Source organism: Gymnoscopelus braueri (genome assembly GCF_963280865.1).
Source record: "Gymnoscopelus braueri genome assembly, chromosome: 9".
NCBI classification, from domain to species: Eukaryota; Metazoa; Chordata; class Actinopteri; order Myctophiformes; family Myctophidae; genus Gymnoscopelus; species Gymnoscopelus braueri.
Window position 1 is genome coordinate 33,719,288 of NC_137610.1, and position 24,399 is coordinate 33,743,686.

Below are 24,399 nucleotides of genomic sequence, written 5' to 3' on the forward strand. Positions count from 1 at the left end.
GGTAGTTTTACAGAGTTAATCTTTCGGCTAATCCCGGACTAATCTTTAAAAACATTATTTAAAAAGGTATAGGGTAAGTGATTAGAGAACTCAGTCAGGACACAGATTAAACAAGTGAAATTGGAAGGTGGAAATCAGTGGTTCTCAAACCTTTTCATGTCAAGGACCCCCCCCAAATTAATATGTACTTGGCCACAGATCTGAAAATATGTTGTGCCAGGGACCCCCATACAAGATTTGTGTATTTAAAATGTTTGAAAACTACAAGCTCACAACATGCCGCGATGCGACGTGTTGGGAGCTTGTAGATCGGCTATTTTCAAATAGCTGATGTACTGTATAATAGGTTCAAAGTGTTCATGTGGCCTATAGTCCCTTCTTTTGGGCTTGTTTTCATAGACCTGGTTGCTTATTCTCTCCCAAAATCTTGCAACACTGCTTGTAGCTATTGGTCAAGGCACCTGTTCAGCGGGGAGGGGAACTGGGCAGTGGTGGACAGTAACTACATTAATAATTGTTAATAATTTTTTTCAGTATCTGTACTTTACTTGAGTATTTGTATTTTTGGATACTTACTTTGGATGACTTTCACTCCACTCCAAAGACAAATATTGTACTATTGACTAGTGACTACACTACATTTCTAGGAAGGGAAAAAAGTACATTATTTCAGTTCTTAAAAAAACAAATGCTTCGTGTTTACTGACCTGTGACCTACTGTAGGCCACCACAACCTTCTACCATGTGTTCTTGTCAGTGCAGATACTGTAAATGTCAGCGCATGTCAGAGTATAGATAGGTTCATGAATAGAATCGGACCATACAGAGAGTAAGAACTTGTCACATATCAGACATTATAGGGGGATGATTGTGATTCGCAGTTTTAAGACAGGAATCACTAGGGTCCAAATGATGTACCAGTGTAAGTCTCGTCTTCATTGTTGTAATTTATATAATCACTCATGCTTTAAGATCTGGTGGTGTCTTTGTTTCTGAGGTTATACAACATAGTTCCAAAAATCCAGGACATTACCTTTTGTATCAGTTTACATTTCAACCTGCATGTCTGTCACATGTGACGATCAACAGCCCACTAGATGGTGCCATTTCTATACAAAGCATTCGAGATTGCACATAGTGTGTGCTGTGGTGTAGTGTGTTACACTGGGCGAAATGTAGTGTCACACTACATATTTGTTACTGATGACAGAAAGAGCAAAACCTTTGCATACCTACAGATCGACAGGTGTATCGGAGAAGACCATGGGCTGACTAAAGCAGGACTCTCGCACACTATCTTCTTCACTTGCAAAATGTCTTTTTTATCACTAGAAGGTCTGTGTACTGAAAGTTCTCTTTTACCATATTCGTATATATCTTTTATTTCTCAAGATAGTGTGTGCATAGTTCTTTCTTCTGCAACCAATGACATGAAAATATGTGTGTACCAGTGGCCTTGCTTGCTTATAGGCAGGGTGCTATTTGTGAGTGGACAAAAGAGCACAAGATAATTTTAGAATGAAATGTTTTGAAACCCTGCCAGGTAATAAAATTAATTTATTTTTGCACCCCCCCCCCCCCCCCCTGTGGCAAATCGCACCCAGCTTACAGTATGTGTTTGAAGTAGCAACACTGTACTCACAACAGCCATTATGACAAACCACAGAGTTCACAACCCTTTATGAGATTTTTTTATTCTTAAAAATTACTTGGGATTGCTTTACATGTCTCAGTCCTGATATGGGCGCTCTTCCACTCCCTCCCATTATAGTTATAGAGAATTCATGCAGCTGTGCAGCATGTCATCAATGCTCTAATGTGAACCTACTAGGCTAATTTAAAGCTTTATCACACAGAAATCAAAAGCTGCAAGGTTTTTATTTTTTTCAATATATCAATATGAATAATAATTGCATAGGATAATAGCCATGCTATACAATACATATACTTTAGAAAAAGAAATGTTAGAATGATTTGACTACAGATTTCCTAAATTAGATACAGCACCCCCCTCCCCATTTTTCTTAACATTTAAGTGCATTATACAGCATGAATAGGTTTCATATTACTTGATACATACATAGTTTATAGTGATTTGATACATACAGTACATATAGTAAAATAAAACCTTGATCCGATAAATTTTAGAGGGACATTGCAGAGCCCTTGAATAGTCACACACATACTGTACCATCTGATAAACGTCTACCAACTTATAAAATGGTATGCAGTGGAATGATAAAACTGTACATGACTGTCATACCAGATTATGGTGGCATGTTCTTACACAGTACATTGCAAAGTTTAGTTTTCTCCCCTAGAACACAAAGTGCAAATGTATCTACATGAAGCCACTCAGAATAAATAATAAAATAATAAAGCCTTTTCTGTGTCCAACAGAAGGTCAACATCTTACATGCATTTACTGATAAATTAGTAAAAATGTATATAAATGAAATAAGTCGAGCTGAAAAGTGAAAGAAAAAACTAAGTAAACTTCAACAACTGCATGCAGCAACAATGGTTATAATACAATTCCATAATGGTTTGGAACTCCCTCAACACCCTCACACAACAAAATCATAAGGCATGCCTCATACAGTACAGCCATTTAAGCCCATATTTCCAACAACGACCATACTTAATGGCAGATAATACTTTTTAACAATTGCTATGGATTCCCTCTGGTTTTACCTTCATGTGGTCAATACATATATAATATTATCTGCAAGCAAAGAGAGAAATGGGACGGTTAGTGCACTGGGCAGCATTGTCATCATTCAGCGTTTATTTGGTTTGACAAGAGCTTTTGGTGATCATTTCACATCACTGATCATTTCGCATCATCTGGTAATTTGTGGTCATGTGCAAGTGAAGAACTGGAGGGCTTATTTGATGTTTAGCAGTAACTTGACAGTGGATTTACTGAATGACTGACAGTTAATATCCTCTCTTCTGGTACGTGGGGGGGGGGGTCAAGAGGATTAAATACTTACTTAGTAGACAATCCACTCAGTTTGTATTCCTCTGGCGGAGGTTCTTGTCTTTGTGATTGTTGGTGGAATTGGTTTTCCTTAAGTGGGAAGGATATGAAACAATTAGGTGTCCGTCTCAAACTAAAGGGTGTACCATACAAAGAAGATTCCAATCTCTCATCCACGTGCTGGACAAATAATGATCAACAGTAAAAGTAAAAAATAAAATCTGCATACTGGTTCTCAGCTCCACTTGTTTATTGCTGTTCTCAATGTGCAGGACTTTGCAAAAATGCTGATGAAGATCGAGTAAGATCGAAACGAACAGCAATAAACAAGTGGAGCTGAGAACCAGTATGCAGATTTTATTTTTACTTTTACTACGCTCATCATGCTTGTTTTAGCCTGCCCAGAGTGTCAGATGGATCCGGTTCATACAGCATCAACACCAGATACAGATACAGATCACGCCACATCAACTCATCAATCACAGGAAAACATAATGAATTGTACTTAATTCTTTGCTGTGATTTCACAAACTTTCTGCCGCTCGTATTATCAACTGCAGTGGTTCTTAAAGTAGGGTACGGTGACCCCCAGGCCCAGGGGTACTTGAGGTTGTTCCAGGGGATCCCCAGCCAAATTAATACAGCCATAACATTTTAACACCATTTTATACTTTAGCTAATAGCCAATCTACAAGCTCTCAACGCATCACACCGCGATGCATTGTGAGCTTATAGATCAACTATTTTCCAAACAAAATGGAAAAATCATGAAGAGTTGTGATGACATTTTTTGAAATTTTGAAACATTTTAATATAAATCTTCACTTATGAGGGTCCCTGGCACAAAATCTTTCAAGATGGGGATCCGCAGCCAAATACACATCAATTTGTGAGTCCTTGACATGATAATGTTTGAGAACCACTGATCTACTGGACTCCAAAATACAAGCAACTCTGGGAGTGTACAAAATGTAACCAATGGTCCTGTAAGCATCATTTGCATACATTACATTACACTCCAGGAGTTCAATAACATTTATGAGCTACAACGGTTCTCAACCTTTTCTGGATGAGGGCCCACTTGAACATTTCAAAAGCATTCGTGGCCCTTTTGGCTGTGTGTTAGGTCGTCAGATGGGTGCAATTTCAGAGCATGTATATTTTAATGATAAATTAATCAATCAATTGTGTTCCGGCTTGGATCAATGGAATAATAACGTAGTATACTTTAAGCTCCTATTTATGAAATTGTTTCAACATAAAAAAATATATTTTAATCTCATATTATAATTAAAATCTTAGTGTCAATTGTTTAGCGGCCCATGGCCACTTGCAATATCCTCACAGCCCACAGGTTGAGAATCACCGGGCTACAACAATCACCAGACTAAACATTGCAAGTTAGTCACTGTGACATAATACTTACGCTGGTCCTGTCGGTTCATCATCTGCAGCAGAGAGGGTAAATATTGAGAAAGATGGGAGATGAGAGAGAAAGATAAGAGTTGGGAAACAACTCATCATGCACGCTGATGAAATGACAATTGCTTTTATAGAGAGCATGACAAATGGCAACATGTTCCAGTGGCGGACCACTCATTCATCAGGGTATTGAGGACCAGCTGCTCTGGACATCTGTTTTAAACACAGAGGGCGGCCATGCTCACAGGATGGCACACTGTAAACTCCTGAGAGTGTACAAATGCACCCAAATGGACGGGTCCATTTGGTTACCTGCGTACGCTCTCAGAGTTAAATTAAAACTGAGGATTTTACTGCGTAGCTAGCTAGTGCTGGACGATATTGCTTTAAAAAAAAATCATTTGTGGCCTGAACTTCGATATTTGATGTCTCATTACGGTCGTATTTTCTCGTATCTAAAAAAAGGACCATACGCCATAAATAGATGTCATTGTCATGTTCACAGCTAAGGCCATATCGTTCATAAACAGACAATGTTTCTGTTAACTGATTTAATATTATATAACTTATATTTATCATGTATTTATTAATTTAGTGTATCTTAGATACTTTACAACGCTCTACATTTCACTCTTCCATTTTCATGGAACGCAAAAAGAACACACAGTAACAATAAAATGATAATGTAGCACAGATCATGACTAAATTACATCAAATGTTACTTAAATGATATATTGCCCAGCACTAATGGAAACACACATAAGAAGCCTGAATAAGAAACGGACCATAAAGTATAAGAACATTTTGTTTGCACTTGGTATGAGGTCATTCACAAACACAAAGAAATGCAATTAAAATCAGCACAACAGAACATAGCTTCAGAAGTCAGAACAAATATATACAGGCAAAGGTCAGTTTAAAACGATTTTTGTCATGCACAGACAAGCACTGTTCACACTCAGTTCACTCAGAGAAAACTGAAAAGCAGCTCCATCAATACCAACCAAACTATATGTTACACTACAGCCATCGGTTGACTATTGACCTAGTCTCGTGTGGCCAGGTGATTAGAGATCTCCACTGACCGATATGTCTGGTAACATCTATATTCAATGTGGTTGCTAGAACCGCGGCAAAAACGGCCACTAACAATTGATTGATTATTTTTTAAATCTCTGAATTGTTTCCACACAGTTTTAGCAACTACATTGAATTCAGATGTCACTAGACGTATCGGTAGGCGGAGATCTCAGATCGCCTGGCTACGCAAGACTACTTTGGAAAGTGTAGTCTTAAAGCCAGTCCACACCAATGATTCGCAACGCAACTCCTTGCAACATGCAACTCCTTGCAACCATTATCCCAAATGGCAGTTGCAATGAGTTGCATTAGTGTGGACTGGCCTTATAACGTTTTTGTTGCAAGGAGTTGCATGGAGTTGCATTGGTGTGGACTGGCCTTTACTGTGGTTAATAAAGTTGAATTAGACTTGTTCTACTAATTTAGAACATATGAGGTCAAATCTATAGATGATAGTGCAGGTAGGCACTATGCTGCGTATAGGAGAGATGAGACTGGATGCTTATAGAAATTCATGAGGCATGCAAAGTACTCTCACTTACCACAAACATGGTTTGGGTTATGCGATTTGAGAAAGGGGGAGATATTATAATCTGTTAAAATATTCAAAACCCAAAAGCACACCTAAAACCATAAAAGTTGTAACGCAAATGTGTATAAAAATGGCTGCGAGTAATCATAAGTCATTATTATTTTCTTTTTATTTTACTTAATATCTGTTCAGTTAGAATCACTTATGATCACATACTGAATTGTAATTCAAATGCAGATCTACCACAATGCATTTTGACATTCACCCGCTGAGAGCTGTATTTAATCAGCAACATGTGACAACATTAAAATTCAGCTGGAGAGGAAAAGGTCATCAAAATACCAGTAATGCATAATTTACGTTAGTTAAGCACATAATAGTATTAGTAAAGCACTGGATAGCAGGCAGACAGTATACCTAATGATGTCTTTAAATTGGTCATCCTTTTCTGGAGCTTGGGGACAAAGACAAAGTTCCCAGGAAAACCATGAATAATTGATTTCTGTCCACTTCTCGCTACACTGCAGTATCCCATTTCCCCATGAATATTAAATGGGTGAAACAGTCCTGACAAGGTGTGCCGGTACTGGAACAGAGTCGGTCTGTTGGGTCAACGTCCCCACGCTGAATTATTGAGTGCTGGCACAGTGCAGTGTCAGGTGACTAGTGAGTCGTGTGCATATGAGTGACATAAGATGTCAAAAGTGTGGCACCCTCACTTTCTAGAACCTCCATTCCCTGAGTTTAGGGTTATAAACATAAGTGTCTTGGCCAAGGACACATCAATATGTCCTGGACCTTTCCACTACAAGACGGTTAGTCTAGAGGCTAATTTAAACTTCGTCGCACAATGGTGTTGCTCGGTCGCTATTTTTGGCATGCAACAAAGTGTCCAACCTGTGCCTCACAAGTTCTTATCAAAAGGTCCCAGGCAGCATTTAACCTGGACGCACAAATTGCACTAGAAACTAGTTACAGTTATCCGCAAAGAACCTATATGTCAAGCTACAGTATATTGGAGAACTCACCATCTCCTATGTCCTCGGGCTTCTTGCGCTTCTCGTAGACGACAATGATGATGACCAGGATGATGATCTCAGCCAGAACCCCCAGCAGAGGCCAGAGGGGGGCCAGTGTACTGCGCACCCTCAACACAGAGACGATGGAGGATGTGCCAATCATGTTGGTGGCGTTGCATTGGTACTCGCCAGGATCTAAGCCGATGTCCAGGTTGAGAATATGCAACTCTGTGTAGTTGTCTCTATTAGCGACTACGAATCGCCCGGACGAGTTATCGATATCCTAACAAAGACAACAACAGACAATAGAACTTAAATCAAATTATCAATGGTGGATGTGTCATAAAGACATATGATTTATGAGTAAGCTGACAGCAGTTTTTGATCTTGCTCTTATACACAGCAACTGCTTATCCCAGTGGGAGAGAGATTCCACTGTTTTGAAAATACAGACGGTTGTTTCTATTAAGATTCAAGATATTTATTGTTATGTGTGAAAATCCCAGTAGCTCAGCAGTTTCTGAAATACGCCAGCCCGTTTTGGCACCAACAACATTGGCAGGTTCAAAGTCACTTAAATCACCTTTCCCATTCTGATACCTGGCTTGAACTGCAGCAGATCGTCTTGACTGTGTTTACTGGCCTAAATGCATTGAGTTGCTGCCGTATGACTGACAGATAAGAAATTTGCGTTAACGTGCAGTTGGAGAGGTGTGTCTAGTAAAGTGGGCAGTGAGTGTGCATATAATTTCATGTACTGTAGTTTTGGGCAATTTTTTAATGACAAAAGTTGGAAGATCTCCAGACATCTTGGCTGGTAAGAAAAAACAGCAACAACAAAAACAAAGTATTTATCATTATTATCACCATAAATCATTGTCTATTGGGGTTCCTTTGGCCCTCTGCCTCATCAACAACTGCCAAAACATTCCGGCTATGTCATCATTAATCACTTAACACGCTGTTAACTAGTTTAATGAGTAAAGTTCAGTGAACATGAATGGATATAACACAAATGTGCATCCAAGACAGAAAGACAAAAATGTGGAACAAGGAATATCTTAACTTCCCAAATCAGACACATATTTTACTTTATAAATGTTTGCTGATATAGGCCTATCTGACAATCACCCCGAATGCTCATTCTCCAAATTAAAACAAATTAAAAGCTATCTGAGGAGCACAATGGGACAGGAGAGACTTGGATTGGTGAAGAAGTGGGATAGAGGGCACGCACTTTATGGATGGCTTCGCGGAGCGCAAGGCTCACCAAGTACCCTTGGCTGCTTGATGAACTTTTCTTTTTTTTATTAGCATTTCCTAAGCTTATTATTGTTCTTATTCCTGGTCTGTTCGAACATAAACTTGATTGTCTGGGGAAGTAGCTATTTCGCCCACGGCCTCTTGCATCTATCTTTCCATCTGGCTAGTGTTTCAATGGGAACAGTGACTAAAGTGTACAAAAAACATCAGTAAATAGGGTCGGAAATTGTGGTCAAAGGCGTATATTCGATGACCATAACGCTCATGCATTAGTGTGATACTGTACGTAAGGAAAAACTGAAGAGCAAGTCTTCCTCCGATGACTGAGAATGTCAGCACAGGAGGACGTGATCAGACTGTGTCAGCAAGAAGAGTCTGTCGACAACGACATAGAGAGGGGTATTATAGGAGGGTTGCAGTGCATAAACCCCTCATTAAAACCATCATGGGTGAATGCATGTGTGGCGTACACCAGCACAGGCCTGAATGCTTGACCCTGACAGCGAGCGGTTCTGGTGGCTTTTTTGTTGTGGGGGTCATTTTCCTGGCATGTTGAGTCCACTTGACCCGCTAGAGTGCTGCAAATCAATACTAAGTTATTCTAGACAGATCATTTTTATATGATGAAACATTTCTCGTGATGGGAGTGGTCCCTTCAAGAATGACAATACCAGATTTCAACCCAAATGAAACCCTAAGGGAGATTTTGGACCGATATGTTCAACTACTGTTAGAATAGTGTTCCACAGACTTGTACAATCTATGCCAAGGCACATAAACCACATGAAACCTAGCGTCCTTATTCTGGGGTGAACCTTCTGCAAAAATAGCAGATTTACCAGCTCACGTGTGTTTTGAGCTTGTACATCGACTATTTTCCACAAAGAGATTTGGTGTACAGGGAAAAAGGAGTGGATCAAGTATAGAGCCCTGAGGGACCCGGGTCAACTAAGTACATAGGGTTTAAGTGGTTAAAGCTGGCTTGTGGTGGCCCAACACCTTATGACACATTATGTCGTTTTTTTCCACCCGTCTGTATTTCCCATTGTAAGGTGAGGTATGACATGATTAAATATTTCAGTGCTCATATTATGTTAGCTACATATGCCTTTTACGACAAGAAATACAGATTTTCTGAGCTATGAGAGTACTAGTGCAGACATACCATGGGGAACCCACGGTCCAGTTTGCGCCAGGTCCAGATGGGGTAGGGGTAGCCTGTAGACTTACAGTAGAGCAGAGCACGCTGGCCCTCGTTCTTGTTCTCACTGCGCTTGTGACCTGTGATGTCGGGAGCAGCTAAACAGAGAAAACGATAGCAGGGATCTTTAAAGGCACACATTTATGTATAATGGTACAGGTTCACTAGGTGTGCAGACATACCTTGTTATGACAAATGTTAATTTAACCTTTCAACCTGGTGTCCCTATTTTGGGCATATTCATATATTGATAATGCAGTGTAGCAAAAATAGCAGCTGTACAAGTTGTAGATCAGCTATTTTCGCCACAATACAACATCATACGATATAGTATAAAATAGGGCCTAAGTGGTCAACTTCCTGATCATAAAATATGACTAACTTGCAATCTTGTTAGTGGCAATGCAGAGTGCTGTATGCATTAAGTAGTGTTAGGGACTGAACAGCTGCCATACAGCAGTGAGATCATAAACCGTATGTATGCAGTTTCCCCTAATCCATTAAATGAAGGGAATCATTAAATGATTCCCATTAAGTCTTTTATGCACGATCAGGAGAGTGCCACACTAACAGTAGAAGCCTGACAAACTACAGCGCCAAAATAATTACTGGAATGAAGGGGGAATCAACAAAAATCTAGTAAATGCATCAGATGTTCAGTCCATTACTGAGTGACAGAGATGGTCACACTGTTGAAAGTCACAAAATAAATGAAGTACTGTACTACATATATATAATTGCACATGCTGTTTTCCCATTCATTACAGAAAATGTTAACCATTGGGAGCAGGAACATACAATGCACCATAATTCATGCATCATTAATATTTGTTTAGTACCCATTTAATCAAAAGTAATTATTAATGATGTGACCAACAGCTGCCCACTTGCAAATCTTCCTACTCAAATGGACACATGCCCCATGAAATGAAAACGAGCACAATTTACCTACATAGCAATGCATGTCTGACAGCAGAAAAGGCTAGAGGCAGATTTAACCATTGAGACATAATCCCTAACCATCACACAAGACACCATCTGCTGCCACTGAACTAGATAGTATTAGACATCAGTTAGACGGAGGGGTCAAGGACGTTACTTGGCCTTTGAGCCATTTCAAACCCTTTCATGAAAGGCCTGTCAACACTCAAGGCTACCAAGACCATTTGTACCGTTGACATCTCAACAGAAGGTTCCAAGATGGAAAATGCACCAATAGGCACCTTTAGCTTCATTGTGAATCGATATGTACCTTTCACCTCAATGGTTGCATTGACTGGAGGAGCTGATTGGAAGGTGTAAACGCACATGTACTCTGCGGAATCATCTCCTCTTGGTTTGTTCAGCCTGCATAGCAAAAACAAAACCTCAATTAAGCCAACACCAGGAATATATAAAGCCTCAATTGTACTCGACAATTATATAGTACGACAGTTCTGCTTGCCCAAAAGCATAGGTCTACAAGTGAACTAGCTGCATATAAATTGAGCTTAAGCCAATGTTTTTCTTATAACTGGTTCCACACTGTGACCATGAGGTCAAGACCCAACATATTGAAGAACATCGTAAAACTCTCCCTGCCCGGCTGGCGTCACAGGGGTTTGGTGAGACGGGGACTTCCTACTGTACCTGTATTCAGTGTTCTTGTTGCCGGTGCGAGTGTCCGTAATCTCCTCTCCATTCTTCAGCCAGTAGCTCTCCTCAAGGAGGAGGTTGTGGGCAGTGGTCAAGTTGCACTGCAGGGTGATGGCGGGGTTGTGGAACTCCAGGGTGGTGTGCTCAGACGATGCGATCACCGGCTCTGCAACAAAGACAGTCAGCCTTTTATCAAAACTTTCAAAAAAAGACTACAACATTCGCCCCCACCTGCATGGGTGATGATGCGTTGAAGAATATGACCACTGATGCACAAAGAACCAGCTCATTAGTCAGCTGCGGATTAATAATAATAATAGTAATATATAGTCAAATAGTAATACATAATAGTGATAAGCCAGCCATGTTTCAATTACTTTTTGATGTCAGTACATTATGATGGGGGCTGAAAATGTCCCGAACATAAACTAGTAGCAATAATACAAACAAATATGAGTTAAATGTTCATAGTTATACCTTATGGGCAGTTGTAGCACGACAAAAGATTCAGGTTCAGGAAAGCTGACGTTGGGTCAAGGTCCCTCAGCTCCCCTTAGAACCGTGATACAAAACTGACATTTGATTGCTTTTCCTACAGATTGTTTTGCTTCAACCTGTCACAGGATGAATCCCTTAAAATTCCTTCCTTGAAAGACCCATACTGCCTACATTTCATGCTTTCCCATCCAGTTAAAACATAGTGTAGATTGTTTATACACCTGCCTTAAAACATGCTAGAAATCTGAATTGGAAATGGAATATGATATGATTGCAGGGAAAGATAATACATCTTATACGTTGTGTTACACTGATAAGGAAACTACTCAACAAAGTACAAGAAACGAAAAAGTATGATGATATTAAAGTCATGGAAATGGAAAAAAAGAGAAGAATGAGAAACTAATATGCTGAACAGGGTAGCTATGAGAGCTAAAGAAGGACCAGGGCTTGATGCTACAGGTTGTAGAGTGAAGGCCTTGCTACATACTACAGTAGATACTGTAGCACCTAGTGGAATTGAATATTCTCTCTTTCAAGGTCTGTGGATGGAGGAGGTGTCTAAAAGGAAAGTGGAGGTCTTCTGGAGGTTTCTGAGGGTGACTAAAGACCACGGGAAGGGGTTTTGAGTGGTTTACTGAGCCTCAGAATAGAGCGGGGTGGGGGTTCTTCCTGTACACTGACCACTCACTCTGCAGCACGGTAATTGTGGCCTGTGCACGGATCCAGGTGGTGGCCGGATTTTGGTGCAGGTCATTGCGGCGTGGGTCATTGCTGGCCCGACACTCGTAGGTCCCAGCGTCGTCTATTGTGAGACCAGTGACGCCTAGCACACTGACCGCGTTGGCGCCATAGGCTGTGTTGATGGACACTCGTCGCTTGCGGGCACCGTCCCACAGCTGCCTGAAGCTCTCAGCTCGGTTGATCTCAGCGTACCACCACTGGATCTCTGGTGTGGGTTTTCCCACCACGTTGCAGTATAGCTCAAAGTTGTCCCCCTTTAGCTTAGTCTCAGACAGTGGTGACTTCTCAAAGCCAGCACTTCCAGCAGCTGAAGGGTGGAATGGTGGCATGTCCACAGAGCCCGTCAACGCAATAATAAGAGGAAGCACAGGGAAAGAATGGATGTAGGAAATAAGGAAAGGCAGGAAATAAAAAGATAAAGGATAAATTGAGAAGGAACCGGTTAAGGAAAGAAAAAGAAAATCATATTAGGTAGAACAAATCCATTTAGAAACTGTACTAGAATTAAAACAAAGACATGATAAAGCAGGATGAAAACAAAGACCATGATAAAACAGGATGGAATAATAGTGAGAAGGAAAGTGAAGTATAATGTTCTTCATCTAGAATACTTTACAACACTTTCAACCTGACATAGCTTTTTAGGGCATGTCATTATAGGCAAACATTTTCAGAAATGTTCCAAAATAGCAACAATTGTAGCTCACGTTTTGTGAGCTTGTAGATCAGCTATTTTCACACTGTTGAACGATGAAGTATAAAAAAGGTCTGCATGATGTCTTGCAGAATGTGAACAGCAAGATATGCCAACAGCGATCACATCAACATTTTGGGATCGGAGACATGACCTCACTTCTATTCCAGTCATCCCCTCCTGCTATTCCTGGGAACATATAATTCAATTCTGCAGTAATCATGCAATAAGGGTGCTCTCACTTGGTTTGGCTTTATTAATGGCCTTTGAATTAATTTGTATCTGGCTATTATCCGGCATTCACCTCCAAAGTCCTCCAAGTGACCTTGCCCTTCCAAGGCACAACATTAACCCTACAGACTTACGCATGACGTATAAATGAAAATAGCCGATCCACACGTTCACATGTGGCACATGGCGACACATTTGAGCTTATACAGTAGATGCTAAACTTCCGTTATTTATTTATTTTTTATTGCGCCTATAATGGCATTACCCGAAACAGGCATGCCACTGGTTGAAGGTGGTTAACTCTAAGTTTATCATTCTGCAAGTGAACCAAAGATATCTCCATTGGAGATAACTAGGAGAAGGTGGAAAGCGTCCATCAGAGATTTAGAAAAGAGCATCCCACGGTTCCCACCTCCAACCATAAACATCAGGTCTATAGGCTGTGTAAAGAGCGTGCCAGATTGAGAGGAGATGTACTGTATAAGCTGTAGCTCTGTGTCTCTGGGGAGAGTATGGGCGTATGACCCCAACTGTTTCCATAGAAGCAACTCGGTACACAGAAACTGAACAAAATAATGCCTCAGCCACACACAGGATAGAATAGGATTGACTTTATTGACCCAAAGGGAAACTTGTCATGGATACACAGACCGCTGTTAAAACATTGCAGTGCATACATACTGTACATACAAACGATATGCAGTGCAGCACAGACTGCCAAAAAATTGGACACTGCCTTGGAGATTCAAACATGCAGACCGACCAAGTCACAGTGACTGGTTAGATATTCACAGGTGTGTTTTTGTTAAATTGACACTCTCATACAACCCGTCAGTGGTTGGTCCAAGTCTGGACTGGACATTTACTGTGCTGACAATAGCTTCTTAGATGTTATGCCAAGAAATAATATGCTGTAACTGAAATATAGATTGCAATACCTTATGCCTGATTTATACTTGATTTTGCGCCGTGTCACACCCCGAAAGTAGCTGATCTACAAGCTACAATTCATCGCGGTACGAGGAGTCATTTTTAGTGCACGACACAGGTGCACCATATGTAGCCTATGCGTGGGAGATATTTGTTTACTGTGCAGTGCATTAATTGATTTGCTATGGATAGTTAAGCCTGAGGATTTCTTATGTCATACACTTTATTAGCTGAGCATTACGTTAATTATTTCACCATGCCACTGAACCTTTAATCAACTTCCACTGGCCATCTGCCTCTGTCAACCAGACACCTGTTTCCACTTAACTAATTATTACCTAAGCTTTGCTTCAGACACACACCAGGGGTGGCAGGTGGCCTAGCAGTACAGAGGCTAACCAGCAAATTAAAAAGGTTGCTAGTTCCATCCCTGGTAGGGTAGGAGTGCGTATTCCAGCTTCATGCTGGCTACTGGAAGATGACTGGTATATAGTACTGTGTATTTGCATACCATATGCACCTAAAAGAGGGATATATAGTGCTAATACATCACGTCATATTATTTCCTCATTCTCGGCAAGTCGGGGAATACGCTGTAGACGAAGCTCTCGTTCTTAGAATCTACTCCTACTAATCTACTAAAAAAATATCAACTTAGTATGGAAATGCTCTGAATATTTCCAGCTGATTGATTGATTGATTGAATACTTTATTTAGAAAGACATGGTAAAAGTACATTCACAATACAAGGTACTCTAAACTGGATCGCTCATAAAAGCACTTGGCTTATTTAAAATGAGATCCCTGTGCACTCAAATCATGATGACATTTAAGAAGACATACAAATATACACTACTATGCAGAACGTCATACAATCAGCTTACAGGTTACTGGTATGAAAAACAAGAAATATGTACAATAGACAGTTTTAGGAGGAGGGAGGGGGGGGTAGGACTTTGACAGGGGCCAGTTTGGAATTGCAGCCTCCTGAAGGTGATTCTTTAGGGCAGTTTTGAAAGCGAGTAGGGTTTTACACTCCTTTACTCCTTTGGGTAGGGCATTCCACATTTTTGTTGTATAGCATGAGAAAGAGTTCATTCCCTTGTTTGTGCCAAATCTGGGTTGAACGTGATCAGTGGAGCTGCCTCTGGTGTTATTGTCGTGGACTTCATTTACGTTTTGGAAGTATTTTGACAACTACAGGGGGATCCCAATGTTGTGTCGAATCTTGTAGACCAGGCCCAAAGCAAGTTGCCGTACTCTGTCCTCAACCCTGAGCCATCCAACCCTAGCAAAGTGAGCAGGGGTTAGATGGGTTGTATGATTGAGGCCAAGAAGTAGCCTTACCAGTTTGTTTTGGGATGCCTGGAGCCTTGTTTTTAAGGCCTTAGTGGTGTTGTGATACCATGAGAAGCATGCATAGTTGAAATGACCTTGGATGAGGGCCCCTGCAGAGAATCTTCAGGGTATCTTTACTGACTAGAAAGTTGATCCTGTACAGAAAACGTATTATTTGATTGACCTTTTTGATGACTCTTTCTGCCATCTTATCACCAGAGAGGTTTGCCTCCAAGATGGAACCCAGGTAGGTAATTTCCTCCTTTCTTGTGATAACATCGTCACCCGCTTTGATTGTGAAGCTCTCAGCCTTGTTAAGGTTAACACTAGACCCAAAGAGAATGGATTCGGTTTTACCCAGGTGTAATGATAGTTTGTTGTCAGAGAGCCAGATGCGGATCGTATCGAGTTCAGAGCTGAGAGATTTTTCAACCTGCAGCCTGTCCCTGTCCGAGACCAGCAGAGCCGAGTCATCTGCGAACAGCTCTGCCTAGACCCGCCCTTAGAAACGCCCCGCCTGCCTCTGATTGGCCGCTTTTAGCCTGTACACACACACACACACACACACACACACACCGGAGCACTGTTTTTTTACGCCACAGTACGGTTTGTTTTGCTTCTGAGTGTGAACGTGAACGAACGGGTGAGGCGATGACTTTATAAACTTTGTGGAAAATTGCAGGTTTTATGAAATCATGCTAGCCCCGCATATTTCGCGTGGAAACATGTGATTATTGCAGTGATTATACACCCTTATTTATCCCTGCATAATCTGCGCCATTTGGCTGATTATGCGATCGCATAATCACGTTTTTCTGGAGGAACTAATTAGCAACTGCAGGGGAGGAACTTTCTAAGTTCCCTTGACTGAGTCATTATACATTGGTTTGGTCTTGGATGTGATTGATACTGTGTAGGCCTATACAACCTAATGGATTAAAAATTCTATGTAAATACAAAATAATATTCATATTCAAGGCTCACAGATTTTTAGCGCAGGTATTTCCACATGCCATCATATTAATTACATAATTCTGCAGCACTGATTAATGTAGCCTTGGTCATGTAATTAATGTATTTATAGGAGTGTTATGTCTACAAAGTATTTTTGTTTGCGTTTGTCTCTGGGTGTATTACTGCAATGGGTAGTATCTTGCAAAGATTAAGTTCAAAGTCAACAGCATAGCCAAGCCTACTGTTGAAAAGCAGCATAGCAGCAGCATCAGCAGACAATACAGTCAAAGACTATAACTAAATGATGTACATAGTTCTATGCACGCAGCCTTGCACTTGAGCGAGCACTAACGTTCATTTTTCATTTACGCATCCTTGTGACACAGATTAAGTTCAAAGTCAACAGTAAAGTCAACATTATAACAAAATACGCAAAATATGCAGGGCTCACATTTCATAAGCCCCTCATTTTCCCATATAAAGTTTATAAAGTCATCACCTCACCCGTTCGTACAAGTTCACACACAGAAGCAAAACAGTGCTCCGGCCTCCGGGGTGTGTGTGTGTGTGTGAGACTGTGTGTGCAGGTTGAAAGCGGCCAATCAGAGGCATGTGGGGCGTTTCTAAGGGCGGGTCTTGGCAGAGTACCATCGTAGATTATATATACCCCCACCCACCCTCTTACTGGGCCAGCCCCCCACCCCCCCTCCAACATAATCCCCCCCCCATACCCTGTACTCCCACAACTCCCCATACCCCCCAACCGGCAGCCCGCACCCCCCACACTCCATGGCCCCCAAACCCCACCCCACCTCCATACCCTCATACCCCCAAGTACCTCAAATCCATACCCCCCGGCCCAATCCCATAACCTCCACCCCCTTACCCCCCAACTCCATTACCCCTGAAAGGAGATAAGATGTGGAATCTGAAGCTGTGCAGTTTCCAGTGCAGCTCTGTTGATGTGAATGGGGGTTTGTGCTTAGCCTGGTATCCAGCCTGCTTCGCTACGTTCGGCGGACTTTTTTTTCTCTCTTCGCTTATCAGTCTGGAAAGCCTCCCATTGGGAGGTTTTGCAGAACTACACTGAACTACATATGTTACGTTGGGCAACGTCGTTGCTGATTGGATGTTGTTCAAACGAATGACGAATCACAATGATCACACTGTTTTTTTGGTCCCGCCCCGCACCACAGACCAATCAGAAGCCCCAGGTTCGATTCGAAGCTTGTGGCATGTCCCGCCTCCCTTGGAGATAGGAGGCTTTCCAGACTGATAAGCGAAGAGAGAAAATAAAGTCCGCCGAACGTAGCGAAGCAGGCTGGATCCCAGGCTAGTTTGTGCTCTCTGTAGCTGCCTGTAGATGGCGCATGTACACAGTAGAGCCAGCCGCCTACTGGCCAAAATGTGGGGAACGATCTGACTTTTAATCAAAGTATCAAAGTAAAAAAAAGTTATGATAGTTGAAAGCATGAAATGTAACCTATTGAATGTCCCAACACATGACTTACATTTGTGCAAAGTGTGGAGCCAATTGCACTGGTGTGGTCGTGAGTAGACAAAACGGAACACCCCAGAACACCGGACGCCACAGGACGCCTTGCGGATTCTAATAGTAAAATAAGATTACTGGATGAACATGACATGTTGCTCTGAACCGTGTTAGTTCAGATCAATGCTTTGAGGAAGTAATAAAAGCATTGTGTGATAGGAGGTCAAAAAGTAGATCATCGGGGCATCCGCTGGGCTAGCGGTCCTGGTGCATACCACATATACTGGTAATCCACATCCCGATGACCTTTGCTGTATGTCACCCCCGCGTCATCGCAATATCTATACCACTTGTGCATGATTGGCCAATACGCTTGTGCAAGGACGCGCTGTGATTGGCCAGTAGCCACTTTGAGTGGCAGTTGGGGCAAACGCTCTCACCAAAACATGATTTACTATTCTGTCCCTATCGGTACATAACTCGAACGGCGCTGAGTCGGCCCAAGCGAACTTCGCAACGTTCGGCACGGCAACTCGCTCGGTGGTGCCTCACGTGGCTCAAGTTCGCTTGAGACGGCGCGCCTCTGTCGCGGTCCAAAACTATACGGGCTAAAGAAATAGCCCGCAGTTGTTGTAGGCAGAGGCACTTCCGCGTTTGCCACAGTAGGGGGCGTGTTTATAGCCTATCAATAAAGGCAGAAAAAGACCCAAAAAAAAATCTTTAAAAAAACAAAGTGGATCATCAGTACCCACAGCAAGTGTCACAGCCACTGAAAGAGGGAAAAAAAACATATGTGAATCATAATAAGAATACTGTATGTGTTTGGATTACAGCATAAAATGACTCATTTAAGTATCAGTAGTGTTAAAAGTGTTGGTAGTGTTAATTATTGTTAAGCCTAGTTCAGACCAAAGATTTGTGATGTAGCGAAACGGTTTTAGAAAGTTGCAGAGAAAAATACCAGCAGCCTGAAAAACCCTGTTGCAAGTCGGCTTATGCCAGCTTGAGTCACGAGAGATTCACAAGCAACAGGTTGCAATGCATTTCTGATCACACATGCAATCACAGGAATCAGATAACCGACACACACACACACACACACACACACACACACACACACACACACACACAATGTTGTGGCACCTCTCTTTCTCCCTTTCTCTCATCTTCATTTCCCTTTCCTCTCTCTGTCTAGGCAAATATACACTCAAATGCACATACAGTCTAGTGACGTGTGAGTCCGTCTTTCTTTTTACAGTGGTTTCTAGGGTAAAACTGTGGATGGAGTAAAACTGGTGGTTGCTATGGTCTGGCTGTTGCTATAGTAAAAAAGTTGTTGCTAGGGTAAAACAGTGGTTGCTATGTTAAAAGTGGTGATGGTGGAGAAACATTGGTCTGAACAAATGATCATAACTCAAAAAGTATAAATTAAACAGCTTTAAAAAATACATCTTAGCAATCAACCGATCCATGAACATTATATGCAGTATAAAATATATCTGTAGTGTAAATATTCTGGGTGTAGACTGTAGAGCCTCCTATAGACTTTTTGTATTTTTTATTGTGCTCTTTTTCTCTAAGCACCTTAACGTCCATATGTATATCATGCACAGTATAAGTATAACATGCACAGTATACATACATTGCTGCTATGCTCAAGCACCTTAGTTTTTTTATTATCTCAGGTACTTTGTAAATATGTAGATAACTTGTCTGGCCTTCTGTTGCTCTCTTGTTTTGATCTCCTTCCCACTTGCCCCCCACCCCTCTTCTTCTCCCCCCCCCCCCCATCTTCTTTCTATGGAAATTAACGTTGCGATGGGAACGATGTACAAAAACGAATTTCACCCACTTTTTACCTTGTAAACCTGTGATGTGACAATAAAACTGATTCTGATTCTGATTCTAGAAACAGAGTTTCTATAGCTAAAAGTATGAAGGACTAGATAGTAGATATGTGCCAAAAAACAGGTAGAATAATGAAGAAAATAAATAGTTAAGATATAGGGTCCTCATCTTAGTGAGCCCACAATTACTTATTTGATTTAACAGTAGAATTGACCCGAGAACAACCCTGATAAAAATCAGGGTTGGATATCAAGAATCAACATTGTAAAACAATGACATCATCATGTGTCCGTCTACACTGCTGAAAAGGAAATAAGGAACACTGTAATACATTTTATCATGTTTAACATACAATTTTTTTTCTACAGTTTCTACACTGTTGCGGTTCGGAAATAATGAAACAGTTGAAAACCATTGCAGGCCTATTCTTTTTCGACACCGAAAATTGAACAGGAATCAATAAGGGAACCGGTAAAAGAATCAAACCAATAAGCAGAATCACTAATGGCACTGGTATCAATACAATCTTCAATTCCCATCCCTAGTAATAAAAGAATGGTAAATAACTTAATCTTAAAATGACTGCAGTCTGGCAGGCTTCATGCACACCGTAATGGTCCACATCTCAGCTATTAAGATAACTGACCTCTAAACCAAATAGGATTCAGCACACTGCTGTTTATAGGCCTATCTAGATCACAGCGAGTTCCTCCATCCACAGTGAGCAGTGCATACTTCCTTATGGTTGATACTGTTTCTTATCAGTGAGAAATTAAATCTCTGTTTATCTTTGCAATAATGAAACAGAACAGCAATGGGTTAAGCGATGTGATAAAAACATCAAAGAGGAAGACAATAAAGGAATGGTTGAAAGAGTACTGGTTTCATTTCATTCTAATGAAACTTTCTGCATCGTGGCTAAGAGCTGTGCGGCCTCATCCTTGTCTATATTATTATCTGCCGTGGCCAGCACCTCATCAACACAGGTGTGCGCTCCTTACTCTGTGTTTTCCTTACTTTTGAAAGAGTCTATTAACCATTAGCTCGTAGACGTATCCTCCTGCAATGGAAATACCCAAGCCCACCACCGAAGAAGAAATGATGTCATTGAAAAAGGTAAAGTACTCTCTAAGCCAATTTTTATTATAGATGGCAACCGGCACCGCTAATCACATTCATAAACACCCTCACATCCCTTGACCCAGACTGATCCTAAAGAAATACTCCTTCTCTGAGGTGAGCACCTCAGAGACTCTGATGTAAACATTTGAGCAAACCACTCAGGCTTCACATGCTCTCCAAATTCCATCATAGTGAATGTATGTATCCAAATCCATTGACTGCATAAACAAATACAATTATAATAAATAAAAATGTAGCAGATTCTAATGGCAGATACAGTAGCTGTATACCTCAGCATATATCATCAGCCTCAGCTTCCTGCAAATGGACAGAGAAATGTCCTGGTGGAGGAAGACGTAGTGACTTTAAACCACTTGAACTCTAGCATCCCTATTCTGGGGGTTACATTTGCCGAAAATAGCCGATCTACAAGCACCCAACGCATGTGAGCTTTGTAGATCAGCTATTTTCGGCAAAGAGATTTCGGGTAGAGGGAGGGAAAGTGTGGACCAAGTACAGAGCCGACCCCGGTCAACTATTAGTTTACTAAATATAGAGGGCTTAAGTGGTTAAATAACATTATATACTATAGATTGTAATGTGTAGCAGTCTAAAAAGTTTCCAGTCTCTCACCTGTGCAATACATTATTGATGAAGACTAGAAGATATATGCTCTGTTTCTACAAGCTGCCATCATAGAATCTTACATTAAAAACTGTAAGATTGAGATGAGAAGAAAAGGACAGTCACGTATCAGTCAGGGCACATCTTTTAAATCTCTTCATAAGACATACTTATCGGAAAGCACTTCTTCAGTCCTGCCATCTGATTTTCTTTTACAAAGCTGCTAAATTTAAGCAACTGTCTTTGAGTTTTATTCACTTATAAGCACAGATGAAAGAAAACATAGAATGATTAGCTGAGCACTATGAATTTGAACTGTATACATTCCTACACATGGTTTAACCTGTTAAAACCGGGAAAGCATCGGTGTCATTTTAGATCTCAGCGTTGGCTATTCAAAAATAGCAGATATACAAGCTCACAGTCACTTTGAGCCATGCTGCGAGCTTGTAGATCTGCTATTTTTGAATATTCTTCCAAGGAAAAACACACTCAACATCTGAAAGACAATCCAGTCTGGGACGCAAGCACTCCTGCATGTACACATGCACACATAGCCTACACACATTTCAGAATCATTTGGTACAGAGCAGCAAAGATGCTCTGCTTGGTGGGCACAAGATTTATGAACATATAGGGCCATTTGTTAGAGTGATACTGAATTGAGAAAATCAATGCCATTCTGCAGTGCATCTCAGTGAAGAGTTAACAGATTCATTCTCGCAAGAGGACATTAAAGCCATGGTTCCCAGTGCAGCAGCATCGACTCTAAAAATAGAAACATGCCGCAAAATGGACTGGTGGTGCTATTTACAGTGCTTCACATCATAGGTCTTACATCTTGTCAAACACGTACGTGTTGTGTTCAGTGAAAAGGACAAGGGGACGTTGTTATCACGCTGCAGGTGTTGGTAGAATAATGCGGGATTTGCGAATCCCTGAGTCATATTGCATATTTGAGCGCACCGCTATGCATGACAGGTCGGTGCTGTGCGTGTGATTTTGCGTGCGTGCCTGTGTGTAATAATGTCTTATGTCTGGACATATACAGCTTTAACTGTCATTTCCACAATGGATCTGCAGTATCCTTATCTTGTGTTTTTCCTCCTAACCTTGTGAACATAATAACTTGTCCTTGCTCATATTTTTGCGAGGAAATAAGCAACCTGGTCTATGAAAACAAGCTCAGAAGAAGCGACCAAATCCGTATCTACAAGCTCTTTTTGAGCTTGTAGATCTGCTATTTTCAGAAAATATATAAAAAATAAAATCTTGGAGGGTAAAAAGAGTTCATTTTGGAACATTTTTTAAAACATTTTGGTATGGGGGTCCCACTCCCTGGCACAAAATATTTTCAGATGGGGGGGGGGGGGGGGGGGGGGGGGAGGTCGGTCCACAAAAAAATACATTAATCAGATTTAAGAACCACTGGTTTAAACAACATTAGGAAGCAAGCCCCAAATAAGAAACTATACCCATGCTCAGCAAGTCGTTCGGATCGTAGCCCTATATATTCAGCTCCACACTTCAAAGGACATTTTAGGGACACAGGCAGCACGGGCCTGATCCGTGTGCCCAGTTTCAATTACCTGATGATACCACACTGTAAACTAGCCATCTTAACACGTTTTGCTCATCTTTTTTTTTTCTCTCGCAATGTAATAATAATAATAATAAAAATAATAGCAAAGGTGCTATTAAATTCAAATGGTTCCCCCACTCGAAGTTTATTATAAACAGCCCATTCATTTAAACGCACGGCAAACAGCACATAGATGAAGACATTCCAAGATGGGTAGAGCCTTCTCAACTGGCAACCGCTCAAATAAATGATCTATTTGCAAAAATATATAAAAATAAATAAATACATAGAAAATACATACACTACTAATGACTGACATTCTAATGATCAAATGTATCTAAGGCTATTTTAACCCCAATATGTAGCGTCCATTGCCATTGGTGTCATTTTATTACTATACAAGGCGTGCAAACTCATTCTTACCGTTCTGTGAAGAAACGGAATGCAGCATCAGTACTCCAAATATCGCCACCGAAAACGACATTATTGCGGCTCTTCGTTTGCCAGGTATCATCTTTTAAAAGATGCAAAGAAAGGGGGTGGATGAAAAATGCCGGTAGATTAGTGGTGGTGGTTGGTAAGGTGACCTGAAGGCTGAACCTGAACGGGATCAAAAGTGGAGCAGAATGACAATCAGAGCTGGAGGTGCCACTAACTACTCCAATCGGGTCAGGCTGTTACAAGCGCCGTCTCTAGGTAGACTGGCTACATAATAATGCTAGTAGCTACCTGTGCGTGCAGCCTACGCTTTAGGGTAATTTTTCCCTAGCCTTGGATCACAAGATGGTCATCTGTCATGACCGTCTTGGAATCCTGGATGATCTTCAAAATAGTGTTTGCACGTTCTCCCTTTTTGGTCCGTACATCTACAACGATAGATTTCAAATTAGCCGTAGAATACGACTCTCGTAGATGTATTTTATGATTCTGACATTTTCAATCTACGAGAGTCGTAGGGAACATCCCCCATAGTCAACTGGACTTTCAGCTCATAGCCCATACGGTCTCCAAACATGTACAAATGCAAAAGAAAGGGTGTTTACCTCATTGCCCAAATGTTAACTCATTCTACGGCATAGTAGTGCAATGTAATAATCCATATTTATCAATAAAGAAGTGTTTTAATCCCGTCTATTTCCCCCCCTCGTTTACTTCCTGTTTAAATTCTTTGTAATTCTGGATACGCTTCGTCACTACCACCCATTGT

The 24,399-nt window shown here is 41.1% G+C and overlaps 1 protein-coding gene across 1 annotated transcript; it reads right to left on the bottom strand.

Moving 5' to 3' along the window:
- Positions 1-1,800: 1,800 nt before the first annotated feature.
- On the bottom strand, positions 1,801-23,820 carry LOC308091963 (neuroplastin-like). The gene is made up of 9 exons (XM_080437737.1): positions 23,616-23,820; positions 12,325-12,684; positions 11,130-11,301; positions 10,753-10,847; positions 9,465-9,598; positions 7,046-7,319; positions 4,410-4,431; positions 2,997-3,073; positions 1,801-2,725 (listed from the first exon to the last, which is right to left on the bottom strand). Exons 1-8 carry the CDS (start codon positions 23,704-23,706, stop codon positions 3,013-3,015), a joined length of 1,209 nt encoding a protein of 402 aa, XP_080293863.1. The 5' UTR covers positions 23,707-23,820; the 3' UTR covers positions 1,801-2,725; positions 2,997-3,012.
- Between the last annotated feature and the right edge of the window lie 579 nt (positions 23,821-24,399).